We start from the raw sequence: 21367 nt of genomic DNA, 5'->3' as shown, positions 1-21367 counted from the left end.
ACGTTGGAAGGTGAAGTTATTTTATACATACACCTTTTTTGTTCTGAACTAGTTATTGTGAGTGAGTTTTTTCTTATAATAATAATGAAATTAATGCAGTTTTAATAAAAGTCAAAGCTGTCGTGATTCCCAGCGAACCCGTGCATACAACGCATCGCGTTCCACGCGCGCCATATTCAACGAGCCATCATACCATCACACGTGGGGCACAATAGAGCTGATGCCGACCCGAAACTGCGGACTGCTTAGCGGGTTACCGGGGTTCCGGCTCGAGGTTTTACGGGGCGGTTTTTAGTCAGTAAGAATCTGACATTCCCTCTCACTTCGTCCGGCGAGAGAAGACCTTGGATGATTTTCCCCCCTCAAAAAAAAGTCTTCCAACTATAATAAAGGCTGATGAAAAAAAAACATAAAATTTTGTTTACAATAATATCTATACGAGATTTTTACACGAATATTTTCCATACCTTGACAAGATGTTTTCCCTGTAAGTATTTCACGTAAAAACATCCTGATAAACACTTTTTGTTTACTTCGAACCCAGGAACCTGTGACCTAGATATTCTTAGCTAACACTAAGCACTTTGTGACGTCACACACACTCTTGACGCTTTGAGTTTCGTGTGTATATTTACATTTTACTAACACACTTCCTTCTCTCGGGTGCAACTTCACCTTGGGGAGTTATACTATTTATAAATACTTCAGGTAGGATTTTTTTCTTACCATACAATTTTGATGTAAATGGCATAGTAAAGGTACTTGTTTTAAACATTTTATAGCATTTTTTAAGTAAATAAGGGGAAAAATGAGCTTAAATAACATGAAACATAGTAAGTGATTAGCACTGCCTATGGACGATTGTAAGATTTTGATTGTGTTTGGAGTGAAAATAATTATGTCAAGTGCGGGAGAGCCATGCTACGGCACGAATGGGTCTTCTCAATCAGAGTGATACCACGGCCACACAAAAAACCGACGTGAAACAACACTTGCTTTGTGTTTCGTTGTGTGAGTCAGGTTATCGAATGCCCAAATACCCCTTTGTTTTTTATTCTAAAATATTTAGTTATATACAAAATCTATTATGTTCAAGTATACAAAAACTAACTATCACTCTTTTTATTTACACTGCGCTTCCCACCCACTACAAACGTCGCATGTACTTTGAAACTGCATCCAGTAGATTTCCAAGAAGATCTCTCTCTACGAAACATGGCGTGTTACTGGGAAGTTACAAATTAATTCAATTGTAAGTACATATTGTATATATATTTTCTAGGAAATACAATATTTTTGGTCACTGTTCCAGTTTAGTTTTATGTTGTTATATTCAATTTTAAAAGGTGTTTTATAAGTGTGGGAGAGCCATGCTTCGGCACAAATGGACCGGCTCGACCGGAGTGACACCACAACCTCACAGAAAACCGACGTGAAACAGCGCTTGCGTTGTGTGGGTGAGGTTACTGGAGACCCAATTAACCCAATCCCATTTTTTTCTAAACCATCAGTTAATTCTTAACTCCCAAAAGGCCAGAAACGCACTTGTGCACAACGCCTCTGGTGTTCAAGTGTCCATGGGCGGCGCCGATTGCTTATTAACAGGTGATCCGTCTGCACGATTACCAGCGTATACTTATAGTATTTTTATGAACATAAATACAATTGATAAATAAGTAGTAGGTACAAATGCAAAATTTATTCATAGTAAACACCTATTTTAGAATTCTCCATCTATTTAATAAGAAAAGGTTTTTGCTTCCTTAAGGTGCAAGTTGAAAGCGGGCGACACAAGTCAGCAGCAGACGACGTGTTGTCGTTTCATGTCGCAACGACACGTCGTTACAACCCGTCACTGCAGTCATGATTTCGAACTATAACAGCGGCACTACCGATCGTCGCCAGGCGACATTGACGTCTGCCGCTCGACGACACGTCACTAGTTTCGTGCCACTAACTATGGGTGAAATTTCATAGAAATACATAGAAACCAGTAGTGTCGCTGCGACATGTCGTCCGCTGCTGCCTCATGTCGCCCTGTCGCCCGCTTCCATCTTGTACCTTTACCCACAAAAATAAACTACAAAATGAAAGAAAATGGCGCCTCTTATCTATGTCATAAACAAAGTGACAGCTTATTGAGGAAAACTATTACAGTTCCATGAATTTATGAACATTTTCAACTTGGCTGCACATCAAGTTCAACATTTCCAGTATAAACTGACCGTCGAATGTGCAGAAAGATCATACAAGGCGAAACCATGATAAACTGGTTTGTATAGGTCGATGTGTACTGTCATTTTACCTATTATTATTTTCAAAAGCATCCCCTTGAAGAAGAAGAAGAACCCTTTTGTTGTTTCACTTTTTCTAACGTCACCCCACGTTTAGAGTTTTCTCCCATGTCCTGGGTGCGTTCACAAACATACAAGCTCACAAATATAACACCCGCACCCGAACCGTGAATTTTTAGATCATATAAATAGTTTCTTCGTGCAGAAATCGAAACTGCTAACACTTAACGCGGCAGCCGCGCCAACTGTGTAGTCAATGTGAAACTTTGTTGATTGAATGTAATTCCATCGATCACGCTGAAACTACTGAATGGATTTTGATGAAATTCGGTATACAGACAGGGTATGAACTGACTTGGGTGATAGGATACTTTTATCCCATGAGAACCCAGTCAAAGCTGCTGGCAGAAGTTAGTAAACAACTAAATATGATATAGTAATCTCCTTCACCGTTTAGTCCGAGTAACTTAGCCTAAAGGCTTAAACGTGTAACGATGTAATAGCGTTTCATAATTAATTTACTCGCTTACTGAATTACTAACGAAGATTAATGTCATTATCATAACCGTGCAGACAAGTGTGCTCTAAGCATTTAGCTAGTATTCTGTGATTTAGCCTCGTAAGTCAAAACGAAAAATTCTTATCGTGTCTGTTTTTCGTCTGACCCTAGATTTAAAACTAAGATTTATCGTAGAGAGCAACTAAAAGGTATATTATGATGTGTGTGATTCTCTCCTCTCTTCTGAGCTACAGGTGAATTTACAAATAGTATAAATAAGGCATAATACCACTTGCATAGGGCTGGTTTTCCACCAAAAATGTGCTATGTAACTATATGTATGATGTAACAACTAAGTCGTGAATCTATGTGACCGTTTCCACCGATACTAAGTTATTCAGCTGTGCGAGGAAGATGCGCAGCTCGATTGTGCTTTGTATCGATAGTAGGAAAGCATCCACAGCACGCATCAGTCCATATAAAAAACATTAATTTCCACCAGTGTTGAGCTATATGTACCAATGAATATGATTGGTGTAAGCCAAATGCATTCACGGCAATGTAGCATAGTACATCCCCTGTGGAAAATCACCCTTAGACGGATCAACGGTTTGTGTATCACACAAATAATCGTCGAATCGTGATCGCGACAAGCCACTGCGCCGGTCGTGGAATCAAATCTTTTTTTAAGCATACTCTATATAGCAAACTTTTCGAGCAATACAAAAAGATACTTTCTTCAAACCTTATCTTCCTCCTTTCATTTTATTTGAAGGTCATTCACATCTTCAACCATCTTGAACTATCATACAAAAACCCTTGAAATTCGTTTATATCCCTCGAGACGCAATTTCATCTCACTATTGCCTGGTTTTCGGTAAACTATCTCCCGTCTAGTGTCTACATGCTTTCATCTTTGCAATACGAGTACTCACAGGTTGACTTTAGTCTCCCGTTGCACATGGTGCACGCTACTTTAGAGAATCTAACGATTGATAAAACATGGATGTATGGATTTTATAATAAGAGGAATTGTTTGTTGTTTCTTCGCTCCTTGACTTAATGTCCTATGTCCTCTAGTTGGGGCAGAGGGCGTCCATAGAAGTCCTCCATCGCGACCGGTCTTGAGCTTCCCGCTTCACCTCGCTCCACGTCATTCCGATGCCCACCGCTTCTGTCAACACTGTATGACGCCAGGTTTGGCAGGGTCGGCCACGCTTCCTTTTCCCCTAGGGATTCCAATCCCCAGTTCCAATAGGATTCAAATGAAATCGGATTGGTTCAGGTCCCGATCAAATGATCGCAGTCCTAATTTTAATAATAACATAAATTACTATTAATATATGAATGCGATAATGACACATAATGATCTGTACAGTAATGGTAAGTTACCGTGACGTATTTATTTTCACTCCAAACACCATCATAGTCTTACAATCTCCATCCATAGGCATTCCTAATCACTAACTTACAGATTTTACGTTTTCACTCTAAACACCATGAAAACCCTACAATCTCCGTACATAGGTACTTATAACTTACATGTTACGTAAGCTCATTTGTCCCCTTATTACATAAACAACCAACATTGAGTAAAATATACATATATTATGTACCTCCTAATACACACATATACTTTTAATACGTTACTTCAAACTACATTACCTGTGTACACGACTGAGTCCAGCTGAGATTCGATTTAAATTCAATATGTTTGCAGACACGGTCTTGAGCTGTCGTTTATCAAAGAGACAGGTATTGGTCCCAAAGCTAGATTTGTGGGATGTTGCTATGTGGGAACAAGGCTTTGCATTTACTTACAAACCTAAGTTTAAAGGTAGGCAGTATTTGTAGTCAGTAGGTTTTGAATTGTAAACTATTGTTTTGAAACTATACTTTGTGACTAACTATAATTTAAAAAAATAATTCCTATTCCCTGAAGACATAGTTAAATGTTAGTGATGGATATTATAAAATATAACACCACTTTTCGCTAATTAAGTTCTAAACCGACTGCACGGTTGGTACGGTAGCTGGGCAACTAGATGCCGCGCAACGTGTAGCAGGTTCGATTCCTGCACGGAGCAACTCTTGGTATAATTCATAAATTGTTGTTCCGGGTCTGGGTGTCATGTAAACGGGTTTGTAGAAAATCCTAGTGCCAGGAAACTTTAAAATATCTACAAAACCCAATATAAAAAATGGATAACCAAATTGCCATATGCCAGTCGCGTACCTGAGTACGTGCACGTGTTTTGCGCTATTACTGAAAATTCCTACATTTGTCCAACTCTGAAATCGAATCCAAGTAGTCAGTCTGGCTAGGTTACTGTATACCATCAAAAACGTGTTGGTTAAATCTATGAGAGCGAAAAAATAAAACGTCATAAATTAAAAATGTCAACATTTTATTCATAAATCAGTATAATTACTTACATTCACTTAAATCTAAACAGTTTTACAGTATAAAGACTTAGCAACGTTTACGACAAGTATCCTAGTCTCATACAAAAATATTGCCTCTCATTCAACCATCTCTTGTACTGTCATTTCCATTATAATGTCCATAATAAATAACTTTAAAAAGAATATGTGTAATTTACTCGTCCAGAGTATTTTTACAAAGGTCAATGACCGAAATGTCTGACGAGAACCACCCTTTATATATGTGCACTGAAAGATGCAACTTGCTTTAAATTATCTCAAAGAATAAAACAGAATTCTCTGCTATAAAATTGCCCCGACAACAATGTGCCAGGAAGTGAGAATTACAGGGCCTCTGGGTATTTCGTAAATACGATATATTTCGGTAAAATACAGAAAGATTTTTCGAGGAAAACTCACGATTATACAAATACAAAGCTTTTACCTCGTAAACAAAAAAATCTTTGCATTTTATAATTATTTACAGTTTACAAAATATTTTTGATCTTTCATCTTTAAATACGTGGATAAAAATCCTTGAACGTTGATTTAGCACGTCATCGCCAAATAATTACTTTCCGATTCCGTTCGTCACAAAATCCGCAAAGTACCATTAATCATTGAAAGTCGTAGGAAAAATATAATCTTTTTTTTATAGGAAAATCTTGAACTTTTAATGACACAATACAATAACAGTAGAAAATTAGCAGCATAGAGAGGGTATCTAACCTTAAAATTACTCTTATGTCTAAGTATATAGGGTATACATCAATAAATACTTCCCAGAACGTACAGGTTTCGTAAAATAGCCATATAATTGAATAATATCAAAGTTTTTTATTTAAGCTACATCCAATTGAAAAAGATAGGGTATTCATGTGAATCGAAATAAATTACTTTTAACAATAATCTTTCAATTTTAAAAACACACGCTCCGTGTATTATGTGCACAGTAATAAATATGTCAATTTAAAGATAATATTTTAAAATCGACGCGACGGCAGCGCCGCCGCTTATAGTATTTCATATCTTGCTCCACATGAAAAATGTACATTGACTGCTCCATAAATCAATCTCCAATGTTCATTTTCCAATAAACATATTTTTTTATATTAATGTAATTTTAAATTTATTCATATACAATACATACTTTAAATACATGATATTATATTTTAGATATATTTTAATTTTAAAACGATTTAAAGCTTCATTTTCATCTTACAATTTCAAGTAACATATATAATATATAACAAATGATATTCTTCATATATTGTGCTGTTACTCTGAAAAACATAGTTTTATTTTGTCGCATATATAATTCATATTATATTTATTTTCCATCTACATTATTGTCCGACAAAAGAATGTTTGCAACATTCATTGTTTAAAGGAATTTCAACTCTGCTGAATATATACTTTGAATTCAGATTAACGTATCAGATTTTACAAGATATGACGACAGGTTAAAATACGCGTATCGTTAAAGACAACAACTATACAACATTAATAAGTATATAATATGTACATGTGTGATAAGTCTTGAATTTGAAGTGTGCGTATTCCAAGGTATAAATAGAAGTAACATTGTATATAGCCTTGATAAAATACATGGTCAGTAAAGTACAGACGTAGGAAATGTATGAGAATGATATGAGAACATTGGATTATTCCAAAACTACTTACTACAAATAATATTCAATCTATAAACAATTAGAACGTCTATTGGATAAATTCATTTTTTTCTACATCAACATATATCTATGTCTACATACATAATTTCGCTTTAACATATACGCTTTCGCTACGTTTCAATATCACTTAACATTGATTTTTGATTCATTTCTTTTCTACGGTAAATGGACATACAACCGTTTAATATATAATCACATTAACTTACTACGAGTATAAGACGTTTTGGCATCGCGAGTATACCTGCTAAGTGACGTCACGGAGTCGACACCGTTAATTGATGGTGATAATCTTCAGTCCTTTGTCTTCCATCTCTTCATCTGCAAAATGGATGATAGATTAGGTAAAGCCGGATTATAAAACATTTTAAACGGCTTTCAAAAGTTACTTTGCGTAAATAGGGATGACGGGGCGCGAAAAAATAAAATATGAATAAGCTAAAGAGTTTGTTTGTTTGTTAGTGTTAGGTTTAGGTTATTTTAATAGCCGTATAAATTGGTTAACCTGCTGTGTATATGTATAGCCATGACATGATGCTTTTTGATAAACCTGAATCTTTTAAAATTGCGGCCTCAAATCCGCGGGGTCCACAGATGGAGCCCAGTATGTCTGATGCCTAATCCGGAGCTGCGAACTACCTAGCTGGTTTACCGGGGCTCCGGCTCAAAAATCAGGAGTAGGAACGGGGTGGTTTTTAGTCAGTAAGAGTCTGACACTCGCTCTCACCTCGCCCAGGGCCGGACGAAGTCATTAGATGATTAACCCCCCTCAAAGATAAGCGTAGTTTCCAGAGACAGAGCAGCGATCTGTTACGGACTATATTTTAATTATTCTGACCTAAAAAAGATGTAATCCATCTATTACCAAGTCATGACACTTAAAAGTAAGAACGAATCCGCATGCAGTTGCTAGTTAAATTAATTGATTGAACTTATTAAATTGTTTATATAAATAAACAATTAAATATATAAATGAACAATTTAATACAAACAAAAGTTAGTCTAATGTCAACGACCGGAGTTTAAAGATTAGCCTTATGTAGTGGCAAATAGCTGCACTGGACATAAACATTGATTGTGTAGACGGACGAAGATCAAGAAGCTTAGTAGATAGTTTCACTGGAGATTTAACAAAACAAATTACTTTTAGGGTTGTGAACTTAGACAATAGACAGGGATAAGGTCGGTACAGAGAGTATATTCACGTGGACAAGCATTGGCACGAATGGGCTGGCTTTACTGGAGTGATACCACGGCCTTACACCGGCGTGAAACAACACTTTTTAAAGGTGTTAAATCATCCATTGGCTTCTCCCGCCTTAGGTGAGGCGGGACTGACTAAAAACCACCCCGTTCCTACTCCTACTTTTCAATCTGGAGCCCCGGTAACCCGTTAGGCAGTCCGCAGCTCCGGATCACGTAAAACAACACTACTGCTGTTTTTCGCCGTGTAAGTGAGTGCAAGAAACAACGCTTGCCAAGGTTACCGAGGCTGTAAGCAATCCCAGTATAAAGATATACCGGGGCTCCGGCTCGAAGAGCGCTGGAGTAGGAACGGGGTGGTTTATAGTTATTAAGTGTCTGACACTCCTTCTCGTCACGCCCAAGGCGACCATTGGATAATTTTTCCTATATCATTAAAAGTACTCGTATATTCGTATATAATAAAAAAAAAATATATAATAAATATCTCATAAAAAAAAACATAGAAGATAGTAGATATTGCAATCAATGCAGGAACGTACCACAAATATTTATATTGTCTCAGTATATTATGTTTGTTGATTGTCTGGATGTTTGTGCATATCGTTTGTGTAACCAGTGGATACACACGGCATAGCATATTTAGATTCTATACATATTTATAAGGTATTATGTTATGTTATGTGTAGATTGGTTTTCCGTTGTATGTATATTTTTTTTAGAATACGGATTTATAAAAATGTGCTTAGACTATAGTTGTTGGATAGGATGACTATGGGATGGATGAAAGCAGATTCACGAAGGAAATATATATGTATAGGGCGCCCCAGACGGACATATAGCGACCAGATTGGCGATATATTAAAAAAGGCCAAATTAAAAGTACCTTTAACCGACGAGCATGCATGAAAAGACTGATGACTGTTGATGAAGCGAAAGAGTTTTGTAAAAATCGTAGCAATGGGCGTTCCATCGTCTCTGCCTATCCCCATGGGAGACAGGCGTGAGATTATGTATGTATGTATGTACTATAGTTGTTACAAAAACATTTTTCAGAAAATACATGAAAAACTGTTCATGTAATTTTCATTCCACATCCATAATAAACGGGGAAACAAAACAAGAAAATGTCATACAATGCAATGGTTAGAGTTATCATAAATAATATCTCACCTTCCATTCAAGCAGCTAAGTCCAGAATTCTGGGCATCATTGCTAGGTATCGTGATGTTAGCCGGAGGGCTTTTGTTCAGGGGATACCATTGCGCCACTGGTTTGCGAGGGTTGTCCAGCATCTGCAGCCAATGGTCGCGGCCGATGCCAATCAAAGTAGATCCAATTGCAGAGCAGCCGATCAACTCGTTGGGGCCAATCCTGGTGAGAAAGTATTAAGTATGAAATAACTAAAAACACATTTTTATAGTAACTATCGTGAGACATACTAAATTAACTAAAAAACACAGTTTACTCACGTAAAATAATGGAGAAAAGGTCTACTAGTTTCGAGTCACAAAGGGACTCTTCTGCGCACGCTGCTCATGATGAAGAGTTCCGTTGTGATTCGAAACTTGTATAGCTTTTCTCCATTAAACCGTGATTTTTAGTTAAAAATGTATTAAAATAAAATTAATTTTGGCGTGATTGAGTAACAATCACACACACAAACTTACAAACATTTGCATTTATAATAGAAGTAAGATTCATCACAATAACATAACTTGTATAGGGTCAAAACGAATCATCTGTCAGTAAACGAAGGTAAAATCTAGAACGAAAATAAAACAGGTTATTAAAAATACTTCTAGACGAAAAAAGTGAAAATTTCCATATAAATTTTCCCCTAAAGGTCACATTCCTCCTAATATATGCCTTAATACACATTTTTAAGACATATTTTTCTACTTAGTAAATGTCAAGTAGCCAAATAACTTCTCAAGTAGCTCCTAATTATAATTCACCTGATATACCGTATCTAATACATCACTTCAATGTGTAAATTACTCAGAAATTACTAACAATTGTTTTTCTTAAAATAAATTATCTTTTAATGTTATAGGCCGGTAAACAACTGACGACTCGACTTCGACTTCGACTGCACGGTTGGTGCGGTGGCTGGGCAACTGGCTGCCGCGCAACGGGTAGCGGGTTCGATTCCCGCACGGAGCAACTCTTTGTGTGATCCACAAATTGTTGTTTCGGGTCTGGGTGTCATGTGCATGTGAACTTGTATGTTTGTAAACCCACGACACAGGAGAAAATCCTAATGTGGGCAAAGTTTTTTAAAAAAAAAAAAACAAGCAGACGGATCACCTGATGGTAGGCAATCGCCGCCGCCCATGGACACCCGAAACACCAGAGGCGTTACAAGTGCGTTGCCGGCCTTGCGGGGGTTAGGAATTTAAGGGTTGTTGGGGAATCGGGGATTGAGAAGAAAGAAAGAAAGAATCTTCTCATTGGGTAAGTGCTTATTAATTGCTACCAAAACCCAGGCGTGTCTATTCTCTGCCAAACGGAGTCAATTTCCGCTGGCTCCTACTTTCCGAAATGTATCCGTTCCAATATCGGATCATCTAGAGCTTCTTGGCGTAACTCTATCGCCAACGCTAAACTTCGGCTCTTATATAGAGTCGAAGGCGCATCTGGCTGGTAGGAAGTTGGGTATCCTCTCGAAGGTGAGACGGTACTTCACACCGAAACAACTACGAGCCTGTACCAAGCGCAGGTTCGGTCATCACAGTACTGTTCTCATTTGGGACGGCTCGGCTAAGCAGCTAGATGCGCTCGAACACATTGAAAGGCGTGCCAAGAAGCTCATCAACGATGATGCGCTTGTGGAGGCCCGGCTTCAAAGCCTTGAAACAGGCGCAAGGTCGCATTTCCGTTTTTTACCGGATACATTTCGGAGAGTGTGCGGGGGAATTGCACAACTTGCTTCCCCCTAGTCCTTTTCATCATCGAACCACAAGACAATCGGCGAGGCGTTATGGAATATTTAAAGCGCTTCGCTTGAAGCTTCCTTGTGCGAATGCTAGAGATTGGAACTCCTTGCCGGAGTCTGTGTTTCCTGATGAAACCTGAAGGCCCGAGTGAAAGGGCAGACGTGCTCCACCGTAGGCCGCATCATCTTACCATCAGGTAATAGCGGTCAAACGTCGACCCATTAAATTGTAGTTATATCCCTCAAAAGGGTAATCTGAATTATGAATTATCACCTCATAAATTTTAAAAGAGCCTGTATTTACTAAATCCTAATAATACTTTGCTCAACTCTAATGGAAAACTCGAGACCTCGTCCTCGACCTTCAAAATTACATCACAACTCAAATACCGAAGCATCTAATAATCAAAATTAACGTTTCATATCAACGTAATTAACTCAACTTGAAAATTAATTTCGATTCCGTTTGAACTTGACATTTTCTAATATACTTACTTGCTTGTAATTTTCGTATATACCAGATTTCAGATTAAGAGAAAATTTAAATTCCTTGAAATCCCGTCCAATATTGAGATTGGACGGTCGAGGTTTGATGAAACGGGACCGTCAAAGCCACAGGAACTTGTATCCGTAATATGAAACCTATGTATATACGGATAGAGTACATAGTATCTCAGTACAAGCTATAACAACCAGTATAAAATGACCGTCGAATGTGGGGAGAGATCGTACAAAGCGAGGTCATGATAAATTGGTATTTAGTGTAGGACATGTTATTATGTATTGAATGCACTTTGGTCAGGTTAGATATTGGCCACGAGTAAGAGGGTTCCTGTGTTTATTGATATTAGTATGTGTGACTAATATTATGATGGGCCTGATCTTTGAGTGATGATGTGAAAGTAAGATTTGATTAGGAATAAAAGACCAGCTTGATTTAGCAGCTTGATTTTAGGACATAAAAATTGTGTTATCGTATCTATCTGTCTTTATTTAGTCACATAATCTGCACATATTTTTTTTCCAAACTTAATATATCGTAATGTGAATTCAACAATATTGGTTTTCGATTAATCAAAAAAATATTTTCTTTTTTCTTTAAAAAAAACGTTGCCCCACACTACCATTTCCTTCTGTATCATGGCCGTGTGTTTACAAACATACAAGTTCACATACACATGACACCCAGATCTGAAACAACAATTTGTGGATCACACAAACAGTTACTTCGTGCGAGAGTTGCACGGTGATATTTTTTAAGCAGTCTCGGTTTTTTAATCACGACCATTCAACCGTAATAACTCAAAAGCATCCAAACTTCTTGAGGTGGTTGTTGCAAAAACTTTAGAAACGTTCAAACCCAGTACAGTACTGGCATAACTTTCAATATTAAATTAAAATTTGATAAAGTTAAAGTTCATGGACCTGTAGATTAAACTATTTCTTCTATTTTGCCAACAATCAAGTGCCGAGTTTGTATGAAAAGTTTTATTCTGTTTATACACAGTCTGGACCGACTACTCAATTAGTAATAAGTTTGATCAACAAAAAGAAATAATATAAAGAAATTGAAATGCTATTAACACTTTCTCAATTGGTAATTTTCTTGTCTATTAATCATTTCCAAATTAATTTGAATCATCTGCAGACTGATTTCATTGCGTCTGAAATTCTCGATTCAAGCCAGCAAGCGTTAAATATGAGTGCATTCATTGTTAACTTGAGCGTTAAATGGCATTCTAAAACAGCTATTATTACAACAATTAAACTGATTTATTGGATGAATGCAGAGGTCTTGATTTGATACTTGGGTCTGTTAAGGTAGGAGTTTATTAAACCAAGTGTAAATTACATTTTGGGTTCAATATGAACTTGACCAATCACGAAACTTCTTTAACGTATATTATCTTTTTGACTGCACGATTGGCGCGGTGACTAGGCGACCGGCTGCCGCACAGCGTGTAGCGGGGTCAATTTCCGCACGGAGCAACTCGTTGTGTGATGTGTATGTGGACGTGTATGTTTGTAACTTACAAGTTAACGACACAGAAGATTAATTTTAATGTGGGGCAAAGTAAAAAATGTTGTTAAAAATCTTGTCCTACTTTTTAAAAATAGTAAGGTATGGTTACCCGATGTCAGCGATGCGGACGACTTCATAGATGCCTAGATCATACCTTTTGGGTTCATTTCGTGTCTTTATTCTTAAGTTTCCTTTAGAAATCTAATTATTTTATTATTGCCGTAACAAATATACTATGTAACACAGCTTACCTGTCATAATCAATGACTTTGACCAGCAGCGTGACGTCATAAACGTTTTCTGCTGGAAGGTCGAAGACCAGGGCCTCGTTGTAGACCGGTGACAGAGTATTCTTCTTTACAGTCGTCTTCTTCTTCTTGATGCGCTTACCCTGGCATATCAGGCAGATCTTGACGTAGGGATCTGTTTGAGAAGAAAGAGAATAATTAGTATGTTTGTAACTGATACTTAAACCTATGTAGAAGTACAAAGAAGTATTACGATAAGAAATTAGCGTAAAAGACCGTATCTTCTTTTGTATCTTTTAGGCATTTTTTATTGACAATCTTCTACCGCCTTGGGCGAGGCGTGAGGGAGTGTCAGACTCTTACTAACTAAAATCCTCCCCGTTCCGACTCCTATTCTTCGGCCCCGGTAACCGGGGTAACTAGGCAGTCTTTAGATCTGAGAACGTTTTTTTTTAAACGTTTTTGTGTTTAGTCATACTCTAAAGTATTTTAAACCTAACAATATCCTACATGGTCTTTATAAACTAAAAACAATGAAGATTTTAAGCATTGTACTACAAAGATTGGATATCGCATTTTTTTCTAAATTTTTTGTAGAAGTACTCGTACTTTCGGGATCAAAACCTATTGTGGAAAGTATAAAAGGGAAATCACACCTGCGACCTGGAGCGTACTTGAGTGTAGATAGGTACCTACGTTTATATAGTATATACGAAAAACACTTCAGAACTCACGGTAGAAAATTTTATGCTAAATTATAATCTATGTAGGTTGTTTTAAAGTTTATTTTACTGTTTCTTTATTTTGCATTTGCCATTTTATTGTTCTAGTGATAGTAGCTGTCGCTTAGAGTTGGCATCAGTGCCAAAAAGTGGTACATCTACGTACTTTACTGATAAGTATTATTTTTATAAAAACCATCGTGAAACGTACTAAATTAACTAAAAAATCAAGGTTTACTCACTTTTATTTTGTTACATTAATAGAGGAAAGCTCTCTACTAGTTTAAAAAATACGACTCACAGAGAGACTCTTCATCATGAGTAGCGTGCGCAGACGCGGACATGGAAAGACGTGCAGCCTACGCCACATTGCCTCGCTACATTGTTTAATGAACGTGAATACACCATGATTGTTTAGTTAAGTATATTATTCATATATATTTTTTGGTAATGTACAATTTATCCTTTGTGCTCATTTTCAATAGACAAGTACCAATGTATTAGGCACAAATCCAGGTCCTGGCCAATATTGTATGTAATACCTATCCAGACCTAATTTCTATTAGAAAAGTCTATTAGCAAACACTAATACCGCCGTCTAGCCGACATACTATATTATGTACCAACCCTTGATTAACCCTTTTGTTACATGTGTACCTACCCCTTGAACCAAATGAGAGAGAAATCCGTAGAAAAATACATTAAAGTATTTCTTTCGCATTGCCAAACTCATGTTGAATACAAATGGCTATGAGACACGTATAATGCAGAGAGTAAATTGTTCTGGAATACTAAGCAGGTAGGAGGGAAATGCTGATGTCTTTTTGGTAATGAGAGGGTTGAAAACGGTTTGGAGAATTGAGGACAAGTTCTTTTTTTTAAGTATAAACACAAGAAAATCCGTAACAAGTAATTTATGTATTGTTTAAATTGTTCAAAGTTTAGTTTTGAACTTAAAGATGCTTTTCCTACAGAGATGTGCTATGTAGTTATGCTACAAAGATGTAATAGTTAAGCTGTGAAACTATGTGACCGTTTCCATTGATACTAAGCTCCATACTAAGCGAGGAAGATGCTTGAGTATGCAATGTATCGATAGTAGGGAAGCCATCCATAGACAAAACATTTTCGAACACAAATCCGAAATCTTGTACATAATATAATTGTATGTAAATTCGTATTTAGCCCACATTATTTCCCACGTCGTACAAAGATACTCTCGTCTTCTTCAGACCGAGTTTATGTATTCAAATATTCTCTTCAGATAAATATTTGTTCTTACCCTACTGTGTGCAAAGAAGGGTTGTGTTTAAGTGTTTGTATGTTTTTGCTCTTCTACTGAGCTCTTTTTATTTTAAGGGTTCTTATTGGTTAGGTGAAAACTCATCTTGGATTTACGAATTACCTAAACAAATATTTTCACAGATTCCCACAGCCAATGTGTGTAAACAAAATATAAAAACTTCCCAATTATTTATTTCATTTGAGATATTACAAAAGCACACTCTAACTAACTTGTTACCAAAGGCTACTACAGAACGAACTTGCACGGTCCTCACACATTTCCTTTTTCAAATATTGTCTGGACTTTAAAAGAGACAATGACCTCTAAGTTTGTTTCGGCATTTCTTCTCAGATTAGTCCGTTAGGAAATGCTGACCTCATCTAGTTTTTTTTTATAATATATTTTACCAGCCACTTTACAAAAATAAATTTATTGTCTCATTGTTTCATTCATATCATCATTTAATCCAAAGAATTATTCTTATACTTCTTACAAAAATAAATTCATTATCTCATTGTTTCATTCACATAATCATTTAATCCAAAGAAATATTCTTATTCTTCACACATTTCCCAACTTCCCTACAATAACTCCCCTATTTTAAAGAATTAAGCATGACACAACCTTCGATCGCATCCTAATGGTTTCGATTCAGTTATTCACCATCCAATATAAAGGTCCATTCAATACAAAGGTTTGAATAGAAAATAAAAAATCTTTTAAGCATTATCGTGACCTTTATTTCGTGACAAAAGTCGCAATTGATCGAATATGAGTGGGTGTTATCGTTATTGTTGAAATTTGCGTACAATTCTAGGCTAATACGTAATTTGCGTACAATTCTAGGCTAATACGTAATAACGTACACCCACTTCAAATGTACGCAAAGTGTGTCAGGAGTAAGATTGGCAAGTCATGTAATGTCCTGATTTTGAAATGGAGAAATAAACAGAATTATGAATGTGACTTTCTTTTACTTTTATTATCGTCGTCACGCGTTTTATCTCTGTAGAGGTAGGCAGAGGTGCACATTGTACAATTATGTTATTAGTCCCATGTAATAAGGGATGAGCCTATTGCCATATACTGGGCACAATTCCAGACTCTGTGCTACTACTGAGTTCGAAAATCTGAAAAAGCCCAGTAATACTTTGCCCGGCAGTCGCATTTGCGATCACTCGGCCAACGACGCAGCCCTATTACTGTTTTCTACCTATATCTGATGCCATTTTTATTTAGACGTACAATAAATAATTATCTGAACAAAGTTGCGTATTTAAAGTTAATATGGACAAAAAACAACACCGATATCTGTAAACATACAAAGGCTTGAAAAAAAGAGGTTACCTCAACAAGGATACTAAATGAACCAAAGCTAAATGTCAAATTAGGGTCAACTTTCCGTTCCGCCTACAGCCAAAATAACTAATTTCCCGTAAAAACCCTTCAGCAATATGTTTTGGCTTTTTATTTTTTATTTAGGACTAGTATGAGACCGTGGTTTTGTTCACATAATTTTATTTTTTAAATACTTGCACATATATGTTATTACGTATAAGGTTTAGCCTGTTATTTTCCGAATTATTTATTTCACCGACCATAATAATTATGCTGTTTCTGTTTTGTAAATAAGTTGCCAAAAATTAATTGAAACTCCCATAGTTATAATTTATTTTATTTTATTATGTTTTTTGGCTTACTCACGAAATTATTTGACGAAGAACTATTAATTATAAACTCGTAGATTGAAAAGAACAAACAGTACAAAGAAAAATACGAATAGGTAATTCCAGAAGGGTATATAGCGGATGGCATGTATGAAGAAATCTCAATGTACTGCAAAAGTATGCCAGAGTTGAGGCATTCCATTGTCTCTTCAAAATCATAGTGCATGAACACGGCAGTGAATTTCAATCAAGTTATGAAATTGTTGGTGTTCAACTTTATGCCAGATGTAAAGAAAGTATTAAAGAAGATTAAAGTATGTAAAGAAGATTTTCCGGAGCTGCGGAATGCCTAGCGAGTTACCGGGACTCCGGTTGGAAAAGCAGAAGTAGGAAAGGGGAAGTTTTAGTATGTAAGAGCCTGATGCTCCTTGTCGGGAAAAGTCATCGGATGATTCCCCCCCCCCCCTCAAAAAAAAGCACTATTGTGATTGTGTCTAAAAACAATATTGTGTTGTTCTTGTAATGTAAAATTATTATTTCATTTTATTTATTTGAGAAAATTAAGAGTTGTAGATTAGAATAGAGTAATTGTAAAAAAATATTTTTAATAAATGGCACAATTCTTGCTTTTCAAGTAGTTCTATTCAATAGAATAATTACAATACACCAATAATATAACTTAAATTTTATTGTAACAAAAGTTTTTAATAAATGACAAATTTATTGATTTTTAATAATAATAATAATAATTGGAAGAAGAAAGTATTGCACGGTCGTCATCCCCACGACCTTGAACAGGCGCACATAGACACAATAGCTTCCAATAAATGGCTTAAAATAGGTAATTTATTCCCGGAAACCGAAGGCTTTATAATTGCTATACAAGACCAGATAATTAATACAAAAAATTATAGAAAATTCATCATTAAGGACCCTACAATTACAAATGATAAATGCCGCAAATGTCACACCCAGCCCGAGACCATTCAACACATCACAGGAGCATGCACAACACTTACACAGACAGATTACACTCACAGACACAATCAACTTGCAAACATCATCCATCAGAACCTAGCAATCAAACACAAACTCATACCTGACACAAACACTCCTTATTACAAGTACACACCACAAAACGTATTAGAAAATACCACACACAAACTATACTACGATCGAGCCATTTTAACAGACAGAACTATCCACTACAATAGACCAGATATAACCCTCCGAGATAAAATAAAAAATATTACATACTTAATAGATATCGCAGTCCCAAATACACACAATTTGCAAAAAACTATAGGAGAGAAAATAAGTAAATATGCTGAATTAAAAGAAGAAGTCGCAAGGATATGGAGACAAGACAAAGTGTATATAGTCCCTATCGTTGTCTCCACCACAGGCGTGATACCCAACCACTTGCACAATAGCCTGAAACTCATAGACCTAAAAGATACCATCTACATCACACTACAGAAAGCAGCCATCTTGAACACATGCAGGATAGTCCGAAAGTTTATGCAGTTGGATGAAAACACTATAAGCACATAATATTACACACCACACCCTATATTCACTTGGCCCTGGCCCGTGAATGTAGGTGAATACCAGCCTAGAGCTGAGATTAAGGGCAAATACCCAAAAATAATAATAAAATGCTTTATTTGTTTTTTAACAAGATTAAACATCAAATAAACCCACCAAACTGTTAAGACAGTTTGACGGCGGGAATAGCGCTCTAAATTATATATCTATTTATACCTATTATTATATGAACTAACAACAAAAACCTCGGAACAAACTTTACCTTAACAAAAAAATTAAATTAACTTCTATTAACAAACTATATACTACATACTTATATTTTAACTATATACTTATATTTATTACTATTATAACATACAACATACTGACATTCATCAATATTTTTAAGTACTATGTTTTTTGGTAAGTTCGGTAAGTAACATTTTTCTTAATTTATTTTTTAGAGATTGCTTATTTATTTTACTGTTAATATTCCTTAACCAATCGTTTTCATTATATAATGTCGGAATCAGATACTTATTGGTTCTTGACCCATAATAATTTTTACTCGGTGGACGGACTAGCTTATTTTCTCTTACACGCCTTGTATTGTATTTATTTGTAACTTTTTCTTTATTTTGCTGACTATAAAATTGTTCAAGAATCAAAAAGTATTTGGCCCGGTCGTGAACAGGAAGTATTTTACATGGAATATACAATTTCTCATAGTTCTGTTTACATTTTTGTTTGACTTTAGGTGGTACAAGGTATTTAAGAAAGCGGATTTGCAAGGACTTAATGTTATCTAAATAAGTTTTAAAAGTACGACCATAGACACTTAATCCGTAACCTATTAGCGATTCGACTAGAGCAAAATAAACAATGCGTAATGTTTTTCTCCTTAGTGGCGCTTTTAGTACATAAAACTTGCTCAAAACTGCTCTAAGCTTTGTGCACACTGTGTCAACGTGCATCCGCCAGTTGGCGTGGCTGTCCACCCTATATTTTGACAATTACAACTAATGTTATTTGCATGCAAGCACTCGTATGTATGACCCTGTATACTAATATCTGAACTATTGAATCGTTTTGCAACTAAGTTATGAGGTGAGTATAAGTGCATTATTTTGGTTTTATTTACATTCAGGATGATTCCATTATCATGCGCCCACTTGGTGATGTTAATGAAATCCTCCTGAATCACGGCTCTGGCTTCGAGTATATTTTTAGAAGAATATAGTAAGCACATATCATCTGCGTACATGTAAACTTGGCACTTTTTAACCACATTTGCTACGCTGTTCACGTGCATGATGTATCCGACTGGCCCGAACACGGATCCGGTCGGCACTCCCAGAGCAACTCCAGCTTCCCGTCCCGTGATACCCGCCAAGCTAGTCTGGATGGTTCTTTCGTTTAGGTAAGTACGGAACCACATGTTGGTGGGTCCCCTGATACCACAATCATCCATGGCCTGGAGGAGCACCTCATGGTCTAACGTGTCGAATGCCTTTTTGTAGTCTATAAAAAGAGCAAGGATTTGGTGACCCTGGTCCAGCCTGTCATTTATATATTCGGAAAACCCCGCCAAAGCCGTTGCCGTGCTGCGACCGCGCCTGAACCCGTGCTGAGTATCTGATAACAACGTGTGCTGTTCCAGGAACTCGCTGACCTGTCCCACTACTATTTTCTCTACTATTTTATTTATTACGGAAAGGATAGCAATCGGTCTGTAGTTGGAATATTCAGTATGGGCTCCCTGTTTAAATATAGGTCTTATTAAAGCTTTCTTGAGCAAAGTAGGGTATTGCCCCCTGGACAAACACATGTTGACAAAGTGTGCCAATACAGGTGATATTAGCTTTTTTATTGATTTAAGATCTTTAGTTCTTATACAGTCTATGCCTGGCGCCTTGTCAATGCTGAGGTTGTCAATGACCTTGGATATTGCGTCACTCCCAACTGGCCTATAGCGAAATGTTACAATACTAGGCTTAACATAATGAGATCTATCTAGGAACTTAGTGTTACAATTATGCTTAATATTAACAATTTCCTGAGTAAATGTATCTGCAAACTTATTACATATATTGTACATTGTATCACTATTACCCAGGTACTTACTCACTATACTATCTATATTAGCTTTTCTTTTACCTAACCAACTGTTAATTTTTTCCCATATCATTTTAGGATTTCCATTGCACTTTTTAATTTCTTCCTGTTTATATTTATTTTTTTCTTTAAATACTACTTTATTTACCCTATTTCTGTATCTCGTGTATTCTAGTCTTTTTGTATTGTTTTTAGGATCCGCTTTCCATTCCCTGAATAACTGATCCCTTCGAGTTAACATGTTTTTCAACATTTCTCCTACCCATGGTTGTGACGTTCTTTTTTTCGTATTTGACATAATACTTTGACTCTCACTATAGATCTTATTAAATACAACATGTAACCTATCGTAAAGTTCTAACGGACATTTAATATCCAACAATTGAGACCAGTTATAATCACATATATTCTTATAAACTAACTTATTATTAATTACATACCGACACTCCATACCCGAATCGTCCATATTTATGCTATTTCCTATAGGAAATGCAACTCCAATCATATGGTGATCGGAAATAAAACACTCAATAACAAACGACTCGCACTCCCGCAGCTGTCTCGCTCGCACCCACGCGTGGTCGATGCACGACGCCTCTCTCTCGCCCGCGACGATCGCCTCGCGCGTCACCTCGCTGTCCGGTATTACACACGTAAGGCCGAGTTCACACAAACAGTCCTTGTACTTGGATGAACACACGTCACTCACTCCACATAAGTTTATATTGATGTCG

General features: G+C 36.4%; 1 protein-coding gene across 3 annotated transcripts in view; it reads right to left on the bottom strand.

Annotated features, from left to right (window-relative positions):
- Positions 1–5184: 5184 nt before the first annotated feature.
- Positions 5185–21367, bottom strand: part of LOC118271327 (synaptotagmin-10) — a 125224-nt gene continuing 109041 nt past the window's right edge. For 2 of the 3 annotated variants that reach the window (XM_050695872.1, XM_050695873.1), the window contains exons 9-10: positions 13321–13492; positions 9278–9482 (exon numbers count right to left, since the gene is read on the bottom strand). In XM_050695872.1, the coding sequence (XP_050551829.1) occupies positions 9278–9482; positions 13321–13492 (377 nt within the window). Of the gene's footprint in view, positions 7227–9277; positions 9483–13320; positions 13493–21367 lie in introns of those variants that run through there. The other variant, XM_050695874.1, reaches the window with a different exon arrangement.

Source organism: Spodoptera frugiperda, chromosome 9 (assembly GCF_023101765.2).
Source record: "Spodoptera frugiperda isolate SF20-4 chromosome 9, AGI-APGP_CSIRO_Sfru_2.0, whole genome shotgun sequence".
In the NCBI taxonomy this organism is placed as follows: Eukaryota; Metazoa; Arthropoda; class Insecta; order Lepidoptera; family Noctuidae; genus Spodoptera; species Spodoptera frugiperda.
Note: the sequence above shows the minus strand (reverse complement) of the source record. Positions and strands in the feature narration are given on the sequence as shown.